This window comes from Manis javanica, chromosome 10 (assembly GCF_040802235.1).
Source record: "Manis javanica isolate MJ-LG chromosome 10, MJ_LKY, whole genome shotgun sequence".
Classification (NCBI taxonomy): domain Eukaryota; kingdom Metazoa; phylum Chordata; class Mammalia; order Pholidota; family Manidae; genus Manis; species Manis javanica.
The window spans coordinates 63,942,889-63,957,911 of record NC_133165.1 but is presented as its reverse complement, the minus strand read 5'-3'; the positions used below and the strand labels follow the sequence as shown (position 1 = coordinate 63,957,911).

The following is a 15,023-nucleotide window of genomic DNA, read 5'->3' as shown; positions in this document are numbered from 1 at the left end:
TATTAATACTTTCCCATTGGAATTGGTCACTTAAATCCCAGATTCGTTTGGTTTGCACCAGGTGACAAGACCTGTTAAAAAGCTAACGTAACTAGGACAGTGTGGTACTGGCATGAGAAGGTCAGACAGATTGACCAATGGAGCAAAACAGAGTTTCCAGAAACTGTCAGCCTAATTTATTACACAGGTAACATTGCAATGCAGTGAGGAAAGAATGGTCTTCTCAAAAAATGATGCTGTGTCAGTTATATCCATGGAGTAAAAAACATATTGTGACGCTACCCCACACCATACATAGAAAGCAGTGCAGCTGGATTGCTGATCTAAATGTAAAAATTAAATAATAAAGCCTGTTGAAAATGCAGAATATCATAATGACTTTATAGTAAGCTAAGCTTTCTTAAAGAGAACACAAAGTACTAACCATAAAAGAAAAAAAAGAATGATTAAGAATTTATCTTAATGGTCAAAAGACACCCTTAATAGTCTGAAATAGGGAGCCACAGAGAGGAAAATGATTTTTGCAAACCATAAATCCAAAAAGGACTCATATCAGAATGTTTCTTAAATTCCCACTTATCAATAAACGAGACAACTTAATAGAAAGTGGGGAGGGGGTTTGGGGGAGATTTGATCAGACACTTTATTAAAAATTTTCCGAATGTCCAATAAGCCATGAACGATTGCTCACCACATTAGTCATCAGAGAAATACAAACTGACACCGCAGTGTGGTACCACTACACACCCACCAGCATGGCTGCAGTGGAACACTGACCACAGCAAGAAGGGACAAAAGTGGGGAGCAACTGGAGCCCTCACTCCTTGCCTGTGAGAAGGCAGATGCACACAGCTCTTTTGGAAAACCCTTTGGCAGTCCCTGCTTAAGCTGAAAACCCTAGAGCCCAACGATTCCATTCCTAGTAATGACTCCCACAGAAACCACTAGAATGTTCACAGCAGCAATATTTGTATTAGCCAAAAACCAGAAAATAACTAAATAGTAGAATGGATAAATGATGGCATACTCACCCAATGGAATGTTATGTTGCAATGTGAATGAATGATCAAGAACTACCCGTAACAGTATGCATGACTCTCACAAACAGTATTAAGCAAATGAAGCCAGAATCAGAAGACCACAAACTGAGTCTATGTTTAAGAAGGACAAAATGAGCAATAGTGACCTAAATGCTGTTAGAAGTCAAGACAGTGGATATTTGAGAGACAGGGGTGATTTAAGGAAGCATATGGTGGGAGGGTATTCTTTGATGCTGATATTGTTCTATGTCTAGGTTGGGGTATGGTTACACAGTTGTGTTCATACAACAAAAGTTTATGAAAATTTATCAAGCTGCAAACTTATGATCTATGCATCTCTCTGTATGTTTTTTACACTTCACAGAAAATGTTTAAAAAATACTATAACCCAATAAAAAGGGTATAAAAAATCAGTCATGTGAAGTTACTGGGGGTGAGGGTGTCAAGATATCCCCCTGTTAATAAAAGTGAGCTGCTGCCAAGAATAAAAGTCAGTTAGTCAAACTCAAGTCAACACGAGGTGTATTACTGAGTTTCACTTGTTTTGTAGTCTGAAAATACAGTAACTGTTCAAATTGAGCCCTTTAGCCCCACCAGGAAAAACAGGATTTAAGATAGAGCTCATTTGGACATGGTAGGCACATTTTTCATTATATGGGAATATTTCCCAAGGAGTACATTTCAATAGGCAAAAATAAATCTGCATTTTTTTAAGTTTTAAAAAAGTGTATTAGAATTTAACTCATCGGGAAAAGGTTGAAAGTATTAGTTAGCATTATTCAAGTAGGATATCACTAATAAAAATACTTTTAACTAATGGGTAAGTTGATGAGCACCCCAGAGGTACTTTTTGTCTGAAGGAATGTAAGGCAGGCAAAGCTAATATCACCACACACAGTCTTTCTGACGCCCCTGGGGAAATTCTAATCAAGCCTTGTGCTCTGATTGAAATGCAAGGATCAGAGTGGGAAAACTGATTAACCAAATAAAAAGTCCAGAGCGTTTCCTATGCAAACAGTAATCAGCGTACCTTATATAATTATGCAGCTCATAAATCAACACAGCGTGCTAGGACTTCAGTCATGATGTAAATATCTTAATGACTGAGCCGACTTGAACCATGAATAATTTATATCTGCATGATCCGTTTTTCTCAACCATGCATCACTTTAGCCAGATAAACGAATCTTCTGTCAGGGGATGGGTTCTTGAGTATTTCTTTCTGATTTTTTCTTCTGTTGGTTTTTCTCATTTTGGCACACTCCATTTTTTTCTCTTGCACTTTCTTAAATAAAGGTGCCTCATTCATCCACCCTGTCTGCTTGCTTTTACTTTTCCTATGCATCTTATTAGACATCTTGGAATAAAGCCAGGGCCTTGGGACTTCTTTTCATAAGGCCCTCTGTGAATGGAATGGGGTGGCAGCTTTGGAAATAGGCTTAATACCAGAAGTAAGAGCTTGATGTTGTTGTGGGGCAACATTTATTATGGGAAGCCATTGCCAGAAAAAGCTACTGATCAATTAATGTCAGCATTTGTAGATCCTCTTCTGTGATGCAGAAAGTAACTGCCACGTGGGTAATGCTGGAAAGCAGAACTTGCTGAATTACAAGAAAAGGCAGCTGAGAAACACTCAGATCAAACTCTCTCTCATCTAATAAGCTCAGCCCAGCTCACCAGGCTCAGTCCCCTCAGATCCCCATAGGTCTCACTGTCATTGCCATTCCTTTGACATGTACCATAGATATTTGGTAATAATAATTTGGTAAAATAACTTTCTATAGACAGTCCTTATGGACAGGAAGCTTCAGCCACCTTCTGTGGCCCTTGGACATGCTTGAGTAATTTTCCTAGAAACCTGTAAGTTACATCCTATTAGATAACAAATATAACTTATCAGATAATCTATTAGATAGCCTATCAGATAACCCAGAATGCTTTTTTGGTTTTTTTTTTTTTTATATCATTAATGTACAATTACTTGAACAACATTATGGTTACTAGCTTCCCCCTATTATCAAGTCCCCCCCACATATTCCATTACAGTCACTGTCCATCAGCGTAGTAAGATGCTATAGAATCATTGCTTGTCTTCTCTGTATATACTGCCTTCCCCATGTCCCCATACCCCTATATTATGTGTGCTAATCGTAATGCCCCATTTTCTCCCTTATCCCTCTCTTCCTGTTAGCCCATTCTTGGGTTCTGTGAGTCTGCTGCTGTTTTGTTCCTTCAGTTTTTTCCTTGTTGTTATACTCCACAGATGAGGGAAATCATTTGGTACTTGTCTTTCTCCACCTGGCTTATTTCACTGAGCATAATACCCTCTAGCTCCATCCATGTTGTTGCAAATGGTAGGATTTGTTTTCTTCTTATGGCTGAATAATATTCCATTCTGCATATGTCACACCAGTTAGGATTGCCAACATCCAAAAGACAAACAACAACAAATTTTGGTGAGGATGTGGAGAAAGGGGAACCCTCCTACAGTGCTAGTGGGAATGTAAACTAGTTCAACCATTGTGGAAATCAGTATGGAGGTTCCTCAAAAAACTCAAAATAGAAATACCATTTGACCCAGGAATTCCACTCTTAGGAATTTACCCTAAGAATGCAGCAGCCCAGTTTGAAAAAGACATATGCACTCCTTTGTTTATCGCAGCACTATTTACAATATCCAAGAAATGGAAAAAACCTAAGTGTCCATCAGTAGATGAATGGATAAAGAAGATGTGGTACATATACCCAGAATGTTTTATAAGCAGTTTGACCCTACCATATTAATTAGGGGCTGGGGGAATTGCAAACATTGTGTGTCCTACAGTTAAAATAAAAAGTAACTAGAAACTTCCTGAGGCTCTACAGAATCAGTTTGCATAGTGGAAACCAGAAATTTCTGGCCCACTTCCCCAACTTATAGCAAGGCATCCCAAAAGGTTACTCACAGGAACAGATAATACATTTTCATCTTGGAGTCTCCAGTACCTTCTGATACTCCTGGCATATAGTTAGCACTCAATAAATGTATTTTTTAAATTCTTCTTGCAGGAATGATGACTTAGCCTACAGACGTAGAAAGCCCAGTTATGTGGGAATTTCGAGGTGGGTGATCTTTTGTCCCAGTAAGAATCTAGTTAGATTTTTCCAGTCTCCTAGTAGTACATTAATCCTGCCACTGATTCATCTGATGTCCAAAGCATATGGATCTGGTCTTAGTCATGTATGTGTAAAATGCCAACATAATAGGGTCTCCTCACTGTCCTTCTTGAATTGTCTACTATCCAGCTCCTATTGAAAACCTATGAGGGAAAAGATTGATATTTAGGAAAAATCCCCAGAGAGACATCTAGTCTGTCTACCCTAGGATCTGTCTTAGATCAAGTTGACTACTGTATTAGCTTATTCCATTATAGAGACACTATCATTGATCAGCTTTTTAATCTTATTCCTCAATCTTGATCGAAGAACAGCCATTGGAAATGATCTCTGCATCCTATTATAAAAATGTGTTGAGCCCCCATTATAGCAGTTAGTGCCATTTATATATAAAACTTCATAAGAGAGTTACCTTGCAGAGCTTCCTGCTGGATGAATCTTTATTTCCATTGTAGGGACTTGAAAACTTCCTTTTTCCCAAAGGTGAGACCTGTATGATTGAGCATGTTTCTTTTATAGTCCTGGTTTACAGGAAGTTCAATCATATTTTTTTATTGAAGCAAAATTCACATAATATTTAATTCACCACTTTAAAATGTACAATTCAGTAGCGTTTAGTATATTCATAATGTTGTGCAGCCATCAGTTCCGTCTACTTCCAAAATGTACGCTCTTCCCCTCTGCCCCCAACCCCTGACAGCGACCACTATACTTTCTGTCTCTACAGCTCTACCTCTAGTTCAGAGTCATTTATGCAATTCAGTCAAAGCATCTCTGTTAACCTTTGTGGGCAAGGCATTTGTAGGCTCTTCTTTTTCTTGCTGACTGCTCCTTTACATTGCATATTTTGTTTAAAGCAAGCAACCTCCAGACTTTTGTGGAAAGAAGTTGAGTGGAGATACATACAAATAAGGATGTCCTCCTTGCTGTCCCCAGAACCACTCGCTGCCCTTCTCCCTGCTACTCTGTGCTGTGACCCATATGGCCTGAGTTATGGACTGTCATGCCCTCTGGCTCCAGTTGGGTTTGTCTAATAAGGAATCATGGCAGGACATCAGAGGGAGGAAGGACGCTGATGGAGGGTGTACTCCCTGGCTTCCTCCCTGTGGATTCACCGGGCTGGCTGCATCCTTTGAAAAGGTCCCAGTTCCTCCCAAGTAGCCTTCTCCACATAGTCCTTTCTGAATCCCAGCTTCACTAACAGCTGTATTTGCTTCCCCAAGTCTAGTGGAGTATTTTGGCCTGTTGCTTCCGACCCAAGGGTATTGTATTACCCCTTGTAGTTTTCCCCACAACCTGCCTACACCTTTCTGAACAGCTCCTTTATTAAACTTTAATAAAATTATCCTAATTTGAGTGGATCATCTCTTTCTTGTCAGAAGGACGCTGACATAAATAAACATATTCTACCTCATAGTTCTCTTCAGCTGTAGTCAACATGATTTGCTCAGGGTCCTCTGCAGACAAGCCAGTCTGGCAGACTCTCTAGAGCCCAATGTCCTCTCCCAGGCATCCAGAGCCTTCACATCTCCTCATCGTTTTAAGGCACAAGACCTTTGAGTCAGTCCCTGAGTGAGTCCAGACTCTTTTAAGAGCTCATAATCCTGAAGGTGACTTATTTATTTGACCATTTCCAGCTTCTGTTGTACCCACTTATAGAGGGGGAATGATCAATGAATTCAAATTCCGTCTGGAAGAAGGTAGGTTACTTTCCCCCAATGGATTGTTTCCTAATCCATGATCAGAAAAACTAAAAAACTTTTCAGTCTGATATTATGAGGCCTTGGATGGAGTTCATTATACAAGCTTAAAATTTAGATGAAAAATATCCCTCATCAACCTCATCAATGTATGCGTCTGCACCCTTAAAGGAACGGCCATTGAAAAGATTTAAGCACAAGTTTAACAGGATCTCAATGACACTAGGAACTATTTCAAGCAAACGAACAGAACCTAAATTTCCATATCATCAATATCATTAGCGTAGGCCTCAAGTAAAATGATAAGTGTCCTTTCTTTCACTCATTCCATTGAGCACCTACTATGTGCATAGATGGCATGCAGACACTGTGGAGAGTGACAGTCATGAGCCTGACATATGCAGTCCCTGATACATGGAGTCTGTGTTTTTAATCAAAGGACAATTAAGCAACTAATTATTGAATTAAACTTATTAGAGTTGCTATGGAGGAACAGCATAGGGTTCTAGTAAAGAGTAGCAGGCATGTTGTTGACACGATTTGCAGGTCAGGGCAGGAATCTGTGAGGAAGTGATGTTTGAACAGTGGGAAGAAGTAGGTGAAGGAGGCCCCCAGGGAGAGTTGGAGCATCCCAGGTACACATAACAGTATATGTGAGGGACCAGCACACCACATTTTTTAATAATTGAAAGGGGTGTCAGGAGCTGAATGGTAGAAAAGAAACTGGTGAAGAAGCTCCTTATAGACTCTGTTAAGTAATTTTATCCATTATAGGAATGCTATTAGAAAGTTTTCAGCATGAGGTTAATGAGATGAGATACATACCCTTACAATATCACCCTGGATTAAAGAAGGTGAAGGCCATGAGAGGATGAGGGAATATCAGATGCTGGTAACTTGGACTGAAATGGTGATTGTGGATAAAAAGGATGAAACTGAGAGCTATTTAAAAATTAGAATCATGAGGAATTTGTGAGAGTGAGGGAGAAGATGGAGCTGGGGATGACTACTGGGTTTCTGGTTTGCAAGATGGAGGATAGCAGTAGGCCCTCACTGGAAGAAAGAAAAACCAGTAGGTGGTGCAGTTTGGGACACATTGTGTTTGGTGTGCTTACACGACATCCAAGAATTTTTCAAGGTGGCAGCAGGAACTCAGGGGAAGGACGTGCTCTGGACACATAAATTGAACAGTGGTCACGGTTAAGTGAAGCTGTCAGCTACTATTGAGAGAGAATAGAGGAGCTCATATTCAGTAAACTGCTGTCAACAATCCCTGATAATCTTTACATGGGACAAGCACCTTCCTTTCCTCAACAGTTCTTTTTCTGCATAAGTTAAGACCTCATTATGACATAGCCTTGCTAGAAAGTTGAAGTTGAACTCTGGGAAATCCTCACTGTGAATGCTTCATATTATGTGATGACTGAAGGGAGGTGGGAGACCAGCCCTCAAATTCAGCCTTTGAAGGATGTTACTGTTGTCATCAAAATATTTAGAAGTCTGAGGTTTTGCATTCTGTCCTGATAACATCAGTTATCTAGAATCACTGTTATACCTAGCAGTTCACCTCTTCTACTCTTTAGCAGGGTATTGGAATTTTAATTCAGCTATTGTGTATTTTTATAAAATTGATACCTCTGATTTTCTGATTCCCACTACTTTTACTTACCTGATACTGCTATTTCTCTGTAGAGGCAGAAATTATCAGGGCTAGCAAGCTTTTATTTAAGTGCCCTATGTTTACAATTGAAGAAAATGAGGTCTAAGGTTGATGCTGGCTTGGGCCACAAAGTACATTGGTGGCAGAGCTCAGAATACCCTTCAGACCTCCAGCCCTGAGCTCAGCTCAGAATCACAGTGCTTCTTCCCTGAGCCATGTCTTTAAATTTCTCTACTCAGAATTCTGAGGCTTTCTACTTTAAATTTTAAAAGAAACTCATTAGTTGCACATTACACTCACCCAATGAAAATATTGCCTTTGTTCCTTTGAAGACTTACTGGGGAAAATACTATTAAAGCGAGGCTGTTATTCTAGTTTCCATTCAGAGGTGCCCCAGGGCAGGTGTGAGTGGGCCCTCTCCCCACCAAAGTAATGGTGGCAGAAGATCTGTACCCTTTCTCGCTTCTTGACATCCCTGTTCCTATCATTTCTTTCTACAGGAAAAAATTTAATATTCATTCTTCACTATAGCTGGAACATTAGAACCATTCCAGAATATAATTTTTAATATGTTGATAAATATATAGTCCAGAAAAAAGTAATAATGTTGAGTTTATATTTAACAACTTCCACATATGCTGATAACCTCTTTAAAAACTCTGATCTTTAATCACAATGTAATGCTTTTACTGAAAATGACTAGTGTGTGTACTGGGTAATAATTGATTGTCATTTTATAAACTTCACATCTGCAAACACTTGGTTAGAAAGAGCTGCTTCTAAGAATAACAATTCAGGAACGATACATTGGAGGAATAGACTCAAGTGGAAAGGCTTCTCAGGACATAGATGTAGCTGGTAACAAAGACCCAAAGTTATAATGTGAGCTTAAATATGATAGAAGTTTATTTCTTGGGAGATTAAGCAATCCCTAAGAGATTTCTCCTGAAACAGAAAAACTCTTAGGTTTCAGGAACCTAGCTAAGCTTCCTGTCTCTGTGTCTTGATGTCCTTGACTGCATGGCTGAAGATGGCCCACCAGTTCTGGGCCCACACCACAATGACAGGAAGAGGGAAATGAGGTAGAGGAGGACACAGCTATTCTTTCTCTTCTTTAATTGAAGTATAGTTGATATACAATATTATATTGATTTCAAGTATATGATACAGTGGTTCAACAGTTTCACACATTATTAAATCCTCACCCTCTCTAATATTGTTACTATCTGTCAACATAGAAGATATTACAGAAACATTGACTATAATCTCCTTGCTGTTTTTCATCCCCCTGATCAATTTACATCATGATTGAGATTTTTGTGCCTCTTTAGCCCCCTCACCTACCTCACCCAGGCACCCCAACCCCTCCCCCATGGTAATCACCAGTCACTTCTTAGTGTCTATGAGTCTACTGCTGGTTTATTCATTTTGTTTTGTTTTGTTTTTAGAGTCCACAAATAAGTGAAATCATATGGTATTTATCTTTCTTCACCTGGCTTACTTCACTTAGTATAACCTCTGGGTCCATCCATTTTGTCACATATGGCTAGATGTTTTTCTTTTTTATGGCTTAATAATATTCCGTTGTGTATATGGACCACCTCTTCTTTATCCATTCATCTACTGAGGGACTCTTTGGCTGCTTCCATATCTTGGCAATTGTAAATAATGCAGTGATAAACATATGGATGCATATATCTTTTTGAATCAGGGATTTTGTTTTCTTCAGGTAAATTTCTAGGAGTGGAGTTACTAGGTTGTATGGTATTTCTATTTTTAGTTTTTTGAGGAACCTCCATACCGATTTCCATAGTGGCTGCGCCAATTAGATTCCTGACAACAGGGTAGGAGGGTGGCACAGCTATATTTTTTAAGAGCACATCCAGAAGGTGCCAGTCTCACTTCCACTCACTCCCCATTGGCTGGAACTCAGTCACATGGCTGCACCTTACTGCATGGGAGGCCGGAAGGAATCCTTAGCTGGACAGCCACTTGCTCAGCTAACACTTAGGAAGCTTATTGCAGAAGAAAGAAAGGAAGAGGGGAAACCAATGAATAAGTATCAGCTTCTGTCATTTGTAAAAAAATTTTATAAGTAACAGAGAAACTTTACTACTTTCATCTGTTTAGCCAAATAAATGTATCTTTGACATGAGAAAGGCATGTGAAAGAATGTATGTGATTATCACCTGACAAACCTACTAAAATCCAGCAAGCCTATGGGAATACCATGTTAATGACAACTCCATAAAAGTCTTTGTTAAGTTCTATAATGTAAGAAATGGCCCTGCTAGGCCAGAGCTCACGTGAGGCTTGGCCCAAGCAGGAAAAGGTGTTGGTAGGGAGCATCTGCAAGAAAGAGGACCACAGATCCCGGGGCTGGAGGGAGAGGTGTCAGATTATGTGCACTCGGCATTAGCAGCAGAACTTTGACTATCAGAGTTGAGACATGGGCAGAGTCGACTACCTTAGTGATAGGACAGCTCCAACAGGGCCTCCAAGGACTAACCGACATTCTTCACGAGGGGTTCCCAAGGGAGGCAGATGCAGTGCAAACCACTGTTGCATGTAGCCCCAGGGACTACTTCCTATAAACTGCAAGGTGAGAGTAAGGCAGGACCCTGATCAGCGCCATGACCACGTGAGGCACTTGAGACTATCAGCAGGAAGTGAGGAGAAGGAAGAGAAGCCTGATGTTGTCAGTGGCCCTAGATCAGAGGCTTAACGTGGCAAGGAGAGGAAGACCAAAGTGGTAGCCACCATCCAGTAGGTTCATGGGAAAATTATAACTATAGCACCCCAGGGTCACAAAGTCCACTCAGCAGACTAAGATCATTGGCTCCTGCCAACTTCTACTGAGACTCTGCCCCATAAAGCCCGTATGGTCTCTTAGCCTTTTTTAGAACTAAATTATTCTGATATTACCCATCAGTTAAGAAATAGTACATACAAGAATCCTTAGCACTGGAATATGAATGTTGTCAGAATGAATGTTCTCATCTTTACCTTATTTAAGAAATATCTTATTTCATCTCGAACTGACAATGGCTGTCTCCCATGGAGCTTCATGATCAGTTCTTAACTGCCTGAGCTTCAGCAGTAGGAATACAGATTTCCTGGTTCACTGCATCTGAATGATGCTTTAGTGATAAAGACTCATTTGCAGAAAGACAACATTGTATTCATAAAGTCTCAAACACCAGAGCAGCATAAAATCAGAAAAATATTACAAAGCAATCTTGCAGTCTTGATAAGTGAGATGACACAGTCCTGAGATGATATCAACAACAATAATAATAATATTGCATATGTATAGCACTTTATAAATTACAAAGTACTTTAACTATGTGTTGATTTCATTGTAATAAACAGAGGGAAAGGTACCATAGGTAAGCACGCCACCTTAGAAAGTTTCAGTAATTTGTCTAAGTTACCGTGACCAAAATATTGTGAATAGAAGAATTAAATGCAAGTCTTTTAATCCATGTCCAGGGCTCTTTCCTGTATGATCCCTGCTTCTTCTGAGCTTCAGACGACATCATGAGTTTTCTAACTTTTCATGCATTCATTCAACAGCTATTTATTGCCCCTCTTCTCTGTTCCAATCACTATGCCAGACAGTGAGGAGTCTGTAATTGACAGGACATAGCATCTTCACAGCAAGCTTGCAGTTTGGCCAAGGATGAGGCATATAATCCACACTGGCCATTAGGAAATAGTGAGGTGGGGGCTACAACAGCAGGAATATAGCAGGCTGTGAAAGCACATGAGAAAGGTCTCTTACCAAATCATGAATCAGGAGAGGCTTCCCAGAGGAATCGATGTCTATAGTGAGTCCCCAAGAGTGAGTAGTTGAAGGAATGATGAGTATTCCAAGCCACACAGATCACATGTGGTCTGAAGTGACCCCTGAGGGGGAGGTGACCCTGAATCAGGTGCAGAATAGGGAAAGCCCAGAAGAATTTATTTACAAATTCAACTTAGTGTATGCTTTCCTACTATCTGGCTGCTTAGAGACATCATTTAGTCATTCTTCTTTCCCTCCCTTCCATCCGTCTATCCATGGTAGGTGCTAAGATCTTTATTGAAAAAATTAATTGTTTACAGTTTTATTGAGAGATCTAGTATGTGGTGTAGAGGCCATAAAAGCACACTGAAATTTTACTTGAAGAGGTAAACCTGTGTATATATCACTATAATACAACCTGGATAGAGCAGGTATCCTAAGAGCAACTGCCAGTTGAGGGGATGTGTATGGAGGGGAATCTAAGTTGTGGTGGTAACATTAACAGGCCAAGCTCAGACTGAATATTCTTTACATTTTTGTGTGTCTTTGTGCTTATCTGTTTTATTTTGCTTTGTTTTCTGAAATTTGTCCTTCCATAGATTCTGTGGCAACAGCATCTGGCCCACTACTCGTTGAAGTTGCCAAAACTCCTGGTGCCAGCCTTGGGGTTGCCCTAACTACCTCGATGTGCTGTAACAAACAGGTCATTGTCATAGACAAAATCAAATCGGCAAGTATTGCAGACAGGTGAGTGTTGTAAAAAGTACCTACCTTTCAAAACTGCGTTTGTGTTAAAATATATATATATATTTATATGTGTATTTACACACATGTGTAGCACATACACATACTTCCGTGCATTCACACAAATACACACTGTATAGAAACAACTCTCCTTCCAGTTTATACAAGTTTCACCTTGAAAACAAATCACTGTTCTAGGGCCTAAAATTTCACTTACTTATCAGCCGCCACCTGACATAATGTCACCTCATCCAGATGCTTGATGTGGCTTTCAGAAAGGAACAAAAAGTCAAGCAACTGAGCAAGCGTTCCTACTGTGTGCTAGAGTGTAAAGCCTGGTTTTGGTGCAGAGGCGCTAAGCAGATCTTAATTACGTCCCATGTGGAGACACCATGGGTTTTCCTGAATTACTAACAATTAAATCCTACCACCATGAAATCTTACTCCTTTTTTCTTAAAAAAAAATATTATTATTAATTATGCAGTCTTTAAAGGAAGGTCCTATACTGTCATAGTATTTTACTCTTAGGGTTTCATAATCTTGAAGGGACCCTGAAGACGTCATTCACTCCTTGACACAGTAAAAATAAAAGTTCTTTTCTTGCATTCTTTCTCCTAATTAGTATTTTAGACTTATAAGAAAAGAAAGGCAGGATGACAGGAAGACTATCTTACCTCCTAATAAATGACAGCTCCTGGTAAGAAAAGCCCCCACCTCCCATAGTTGAACCACTCAAGTGCATCCATGCAGAATTGTATTTTTAGATGGAAGGGATGACTTGAAATGCTTTTGTCTTAAGAAGTAGAGTATTCTACTGTTTTCACTGTGGGAAAATTTAGATACCCTTGGCACAGTCTCCCCTGCCTGTGGCCGGCCATCTTCCCCAGGTGCCCTCACCCGGCCTGGTAGACCTCTGGCTCTGACGCAGGAGCCGGCAGGATCCCCGCAGTGGCGGGTGTGCAGCTCCACTGGCATCTCACCCTATGTTCAGGCCTTTAACAGTGACAGCCGTTGACCCGGGTGTGTTCTCCAGTTCATCTGCATAGGGTGCTTGAATTTTCTCCCTGTTTAGTCCCACTCCACCGAGACCACCCAATTAAGGAGCCGCCCCCTTGACTGGGCCGGCAGGCTGCTGGCTGCTGTGTTTGCCGTGGCTGTTCTCAGCTCTCCCAGGAGCCTGGCTCCTGAGTGCAGCCATGTGTAGCCTCCAGCCCCTGCCCGACCCCCGCTTGCCCTTCACCACCACCAGGCTTCCTTTTATTACTCTTTTTCTCCTGCAGAATCTCCATCATCATCGAGAGCTTTTGCACTAATAAATGTTTAACTCCAGAATCACGAAACAAAACACAATAATGCTTAACAGCTGTGGGAGAGGATTCTGAGAAAGCATCAGCTGAACCTCCCCCAAGTTATTCCCATTCACACATGAACTAGTTGTAATGATCCTGTTCCAATTCTGTGAATCACGCCTTGACAAGCTGAATCCTTACCAACTCCTGTGAATAGATATCAACACCCAGGAGGAAAAATCACAGAAAAAGGTCAAGGGGAAGAATTTTCCTGTTCTTCCTGCCCTTAGTGCTCACGTACCTTGAACTTTGGGTACCACCACTCCAAAATGATGTATTTTTTAAGAAGGATAAGAGAAAAACACTTCCTTGAATTTTCTTGTCTACTCCACAAGATTTTCACTCCTAGTCATACCCAAGGTACTTAGCATTGGACAGACGGTGTTTCCCATAACACTCAAGCTTCCTTCTTGAAGTGAGTGAGAACTGGGTGAAGTTTTAGCTATGAAGGGCATGAAAGGCATGTTGCAAACAGGAAGGCGCTTTGTCGGGCTGAGTATTTGTACTTCTGCAGATGTGGCGCACTACACGTGGGGGACCACATCCTGTCCATTGACGGAACCAGCATGGAGTACTGCACACTAGCGGAAGCAACCCAGTTCCTGGCAAACACTACCGACCAGGTCAAGCTTGAGATTCTTCCCCATCACCAGACACGCCTGGCCCTGAAGGGACCCGACCATGGTGAGAAGGCCCATCTGGATAAATCTCTATCTGCTGCCTACAGTTACTGCTCCTCCAGCAGAGCTGGAAAGCAGACACACACTGAGTTTACAATTCTACCTTTATTATTTCTTTTCAGAATAACAGGTTATCTTTGCTCATCTTTGTCTTGCAAAGCTCTTTTCCCAAGCCATGCATAATTTATTTGAAATACCCAAATTGAAGAAACATTATTTGAAACAGAATTTTTAAGTTTGTACTAGTTGAAATTTCTTTTGAAAAGGCCTTTGGTGCAAGTTGAGTGTGGAGGAGAGGGAAATAATTTGACTTCCAATTGTTCATATTGAATTTCCATTCTCTTTGAAGGGCAATGAAGGGAAAGAGTAAGACTCCCACTTTTGTCATAGTCATTTTCTAGTTAATTAAAAGTTAAATTAAAATCAGCTTTTTAAAAATAGTTTTTAATAGGCAGATGCTTCAGATATTTGGGAGGAAATAAAACCAGTTATATGAAGGGCTAACTTTCTCTGTATTAGGTCTGTTTGCCAGAGTAGTTTTGCTCTTTGGCTGAAGGACAACCTTTTTGGCCAAATATCTTTCCGGGGAGCATCAGAATATTTGATACATTTATTCCCAAACAAGGGTCTGCTGAGGAAATCAACATTTTCACTGCTTTGAAGCTCACAGATATGTTTGCTGAGTATTCATGTACCCTCCACCTAGCTATCTTTTAATAATACCTGGTGATATTTGTATTATTTAATACACCGGGTATTATTACAAAAAAGGGCTTTGAGCCCAAACTCAAATGAAGCCTCTCCAGTGGGGCTTTTGTTCTGACTCCTTCTCCATCCTTTTCCTTAAGCCAAATGCCCTCCTTTGTATTCCTTGAAATCAGTTCCTTGAAGGCTCCCTAGTGCTGT

The 15,023-nt window shown here is 40.5% G+C and overlaps 1 protein-coding gene across 7 annotated transcripts in view; it reads left to right on the top strand.

Moving 5' to 3' along the window:
- Nucleotides 1-15,023, top strand: part of GRIP1 (glutamate receptor interacting protein 1) — a 643,653-nt gene that overhangs the window by 540,577 nt on the left and 88,053 nt on the right. For all 7 annotated transcript variants that reach the window (XM_037007170.2, XM_037007167.2, XM_037007164.2 and 4 more), the window contains 2 exons: nt 11,943-12,090; nt 13,952-14,121. In XM_037007170.2, coding sequence (XP_036863065.2) covers nt 11,943-12,090; nt 13,952-14,121 — 318 coding nt within the window. The remainder of the gene's footprint in view (nt 1-11,942; nt 12,091-13,951; nt 14,122-15,023) is intronic.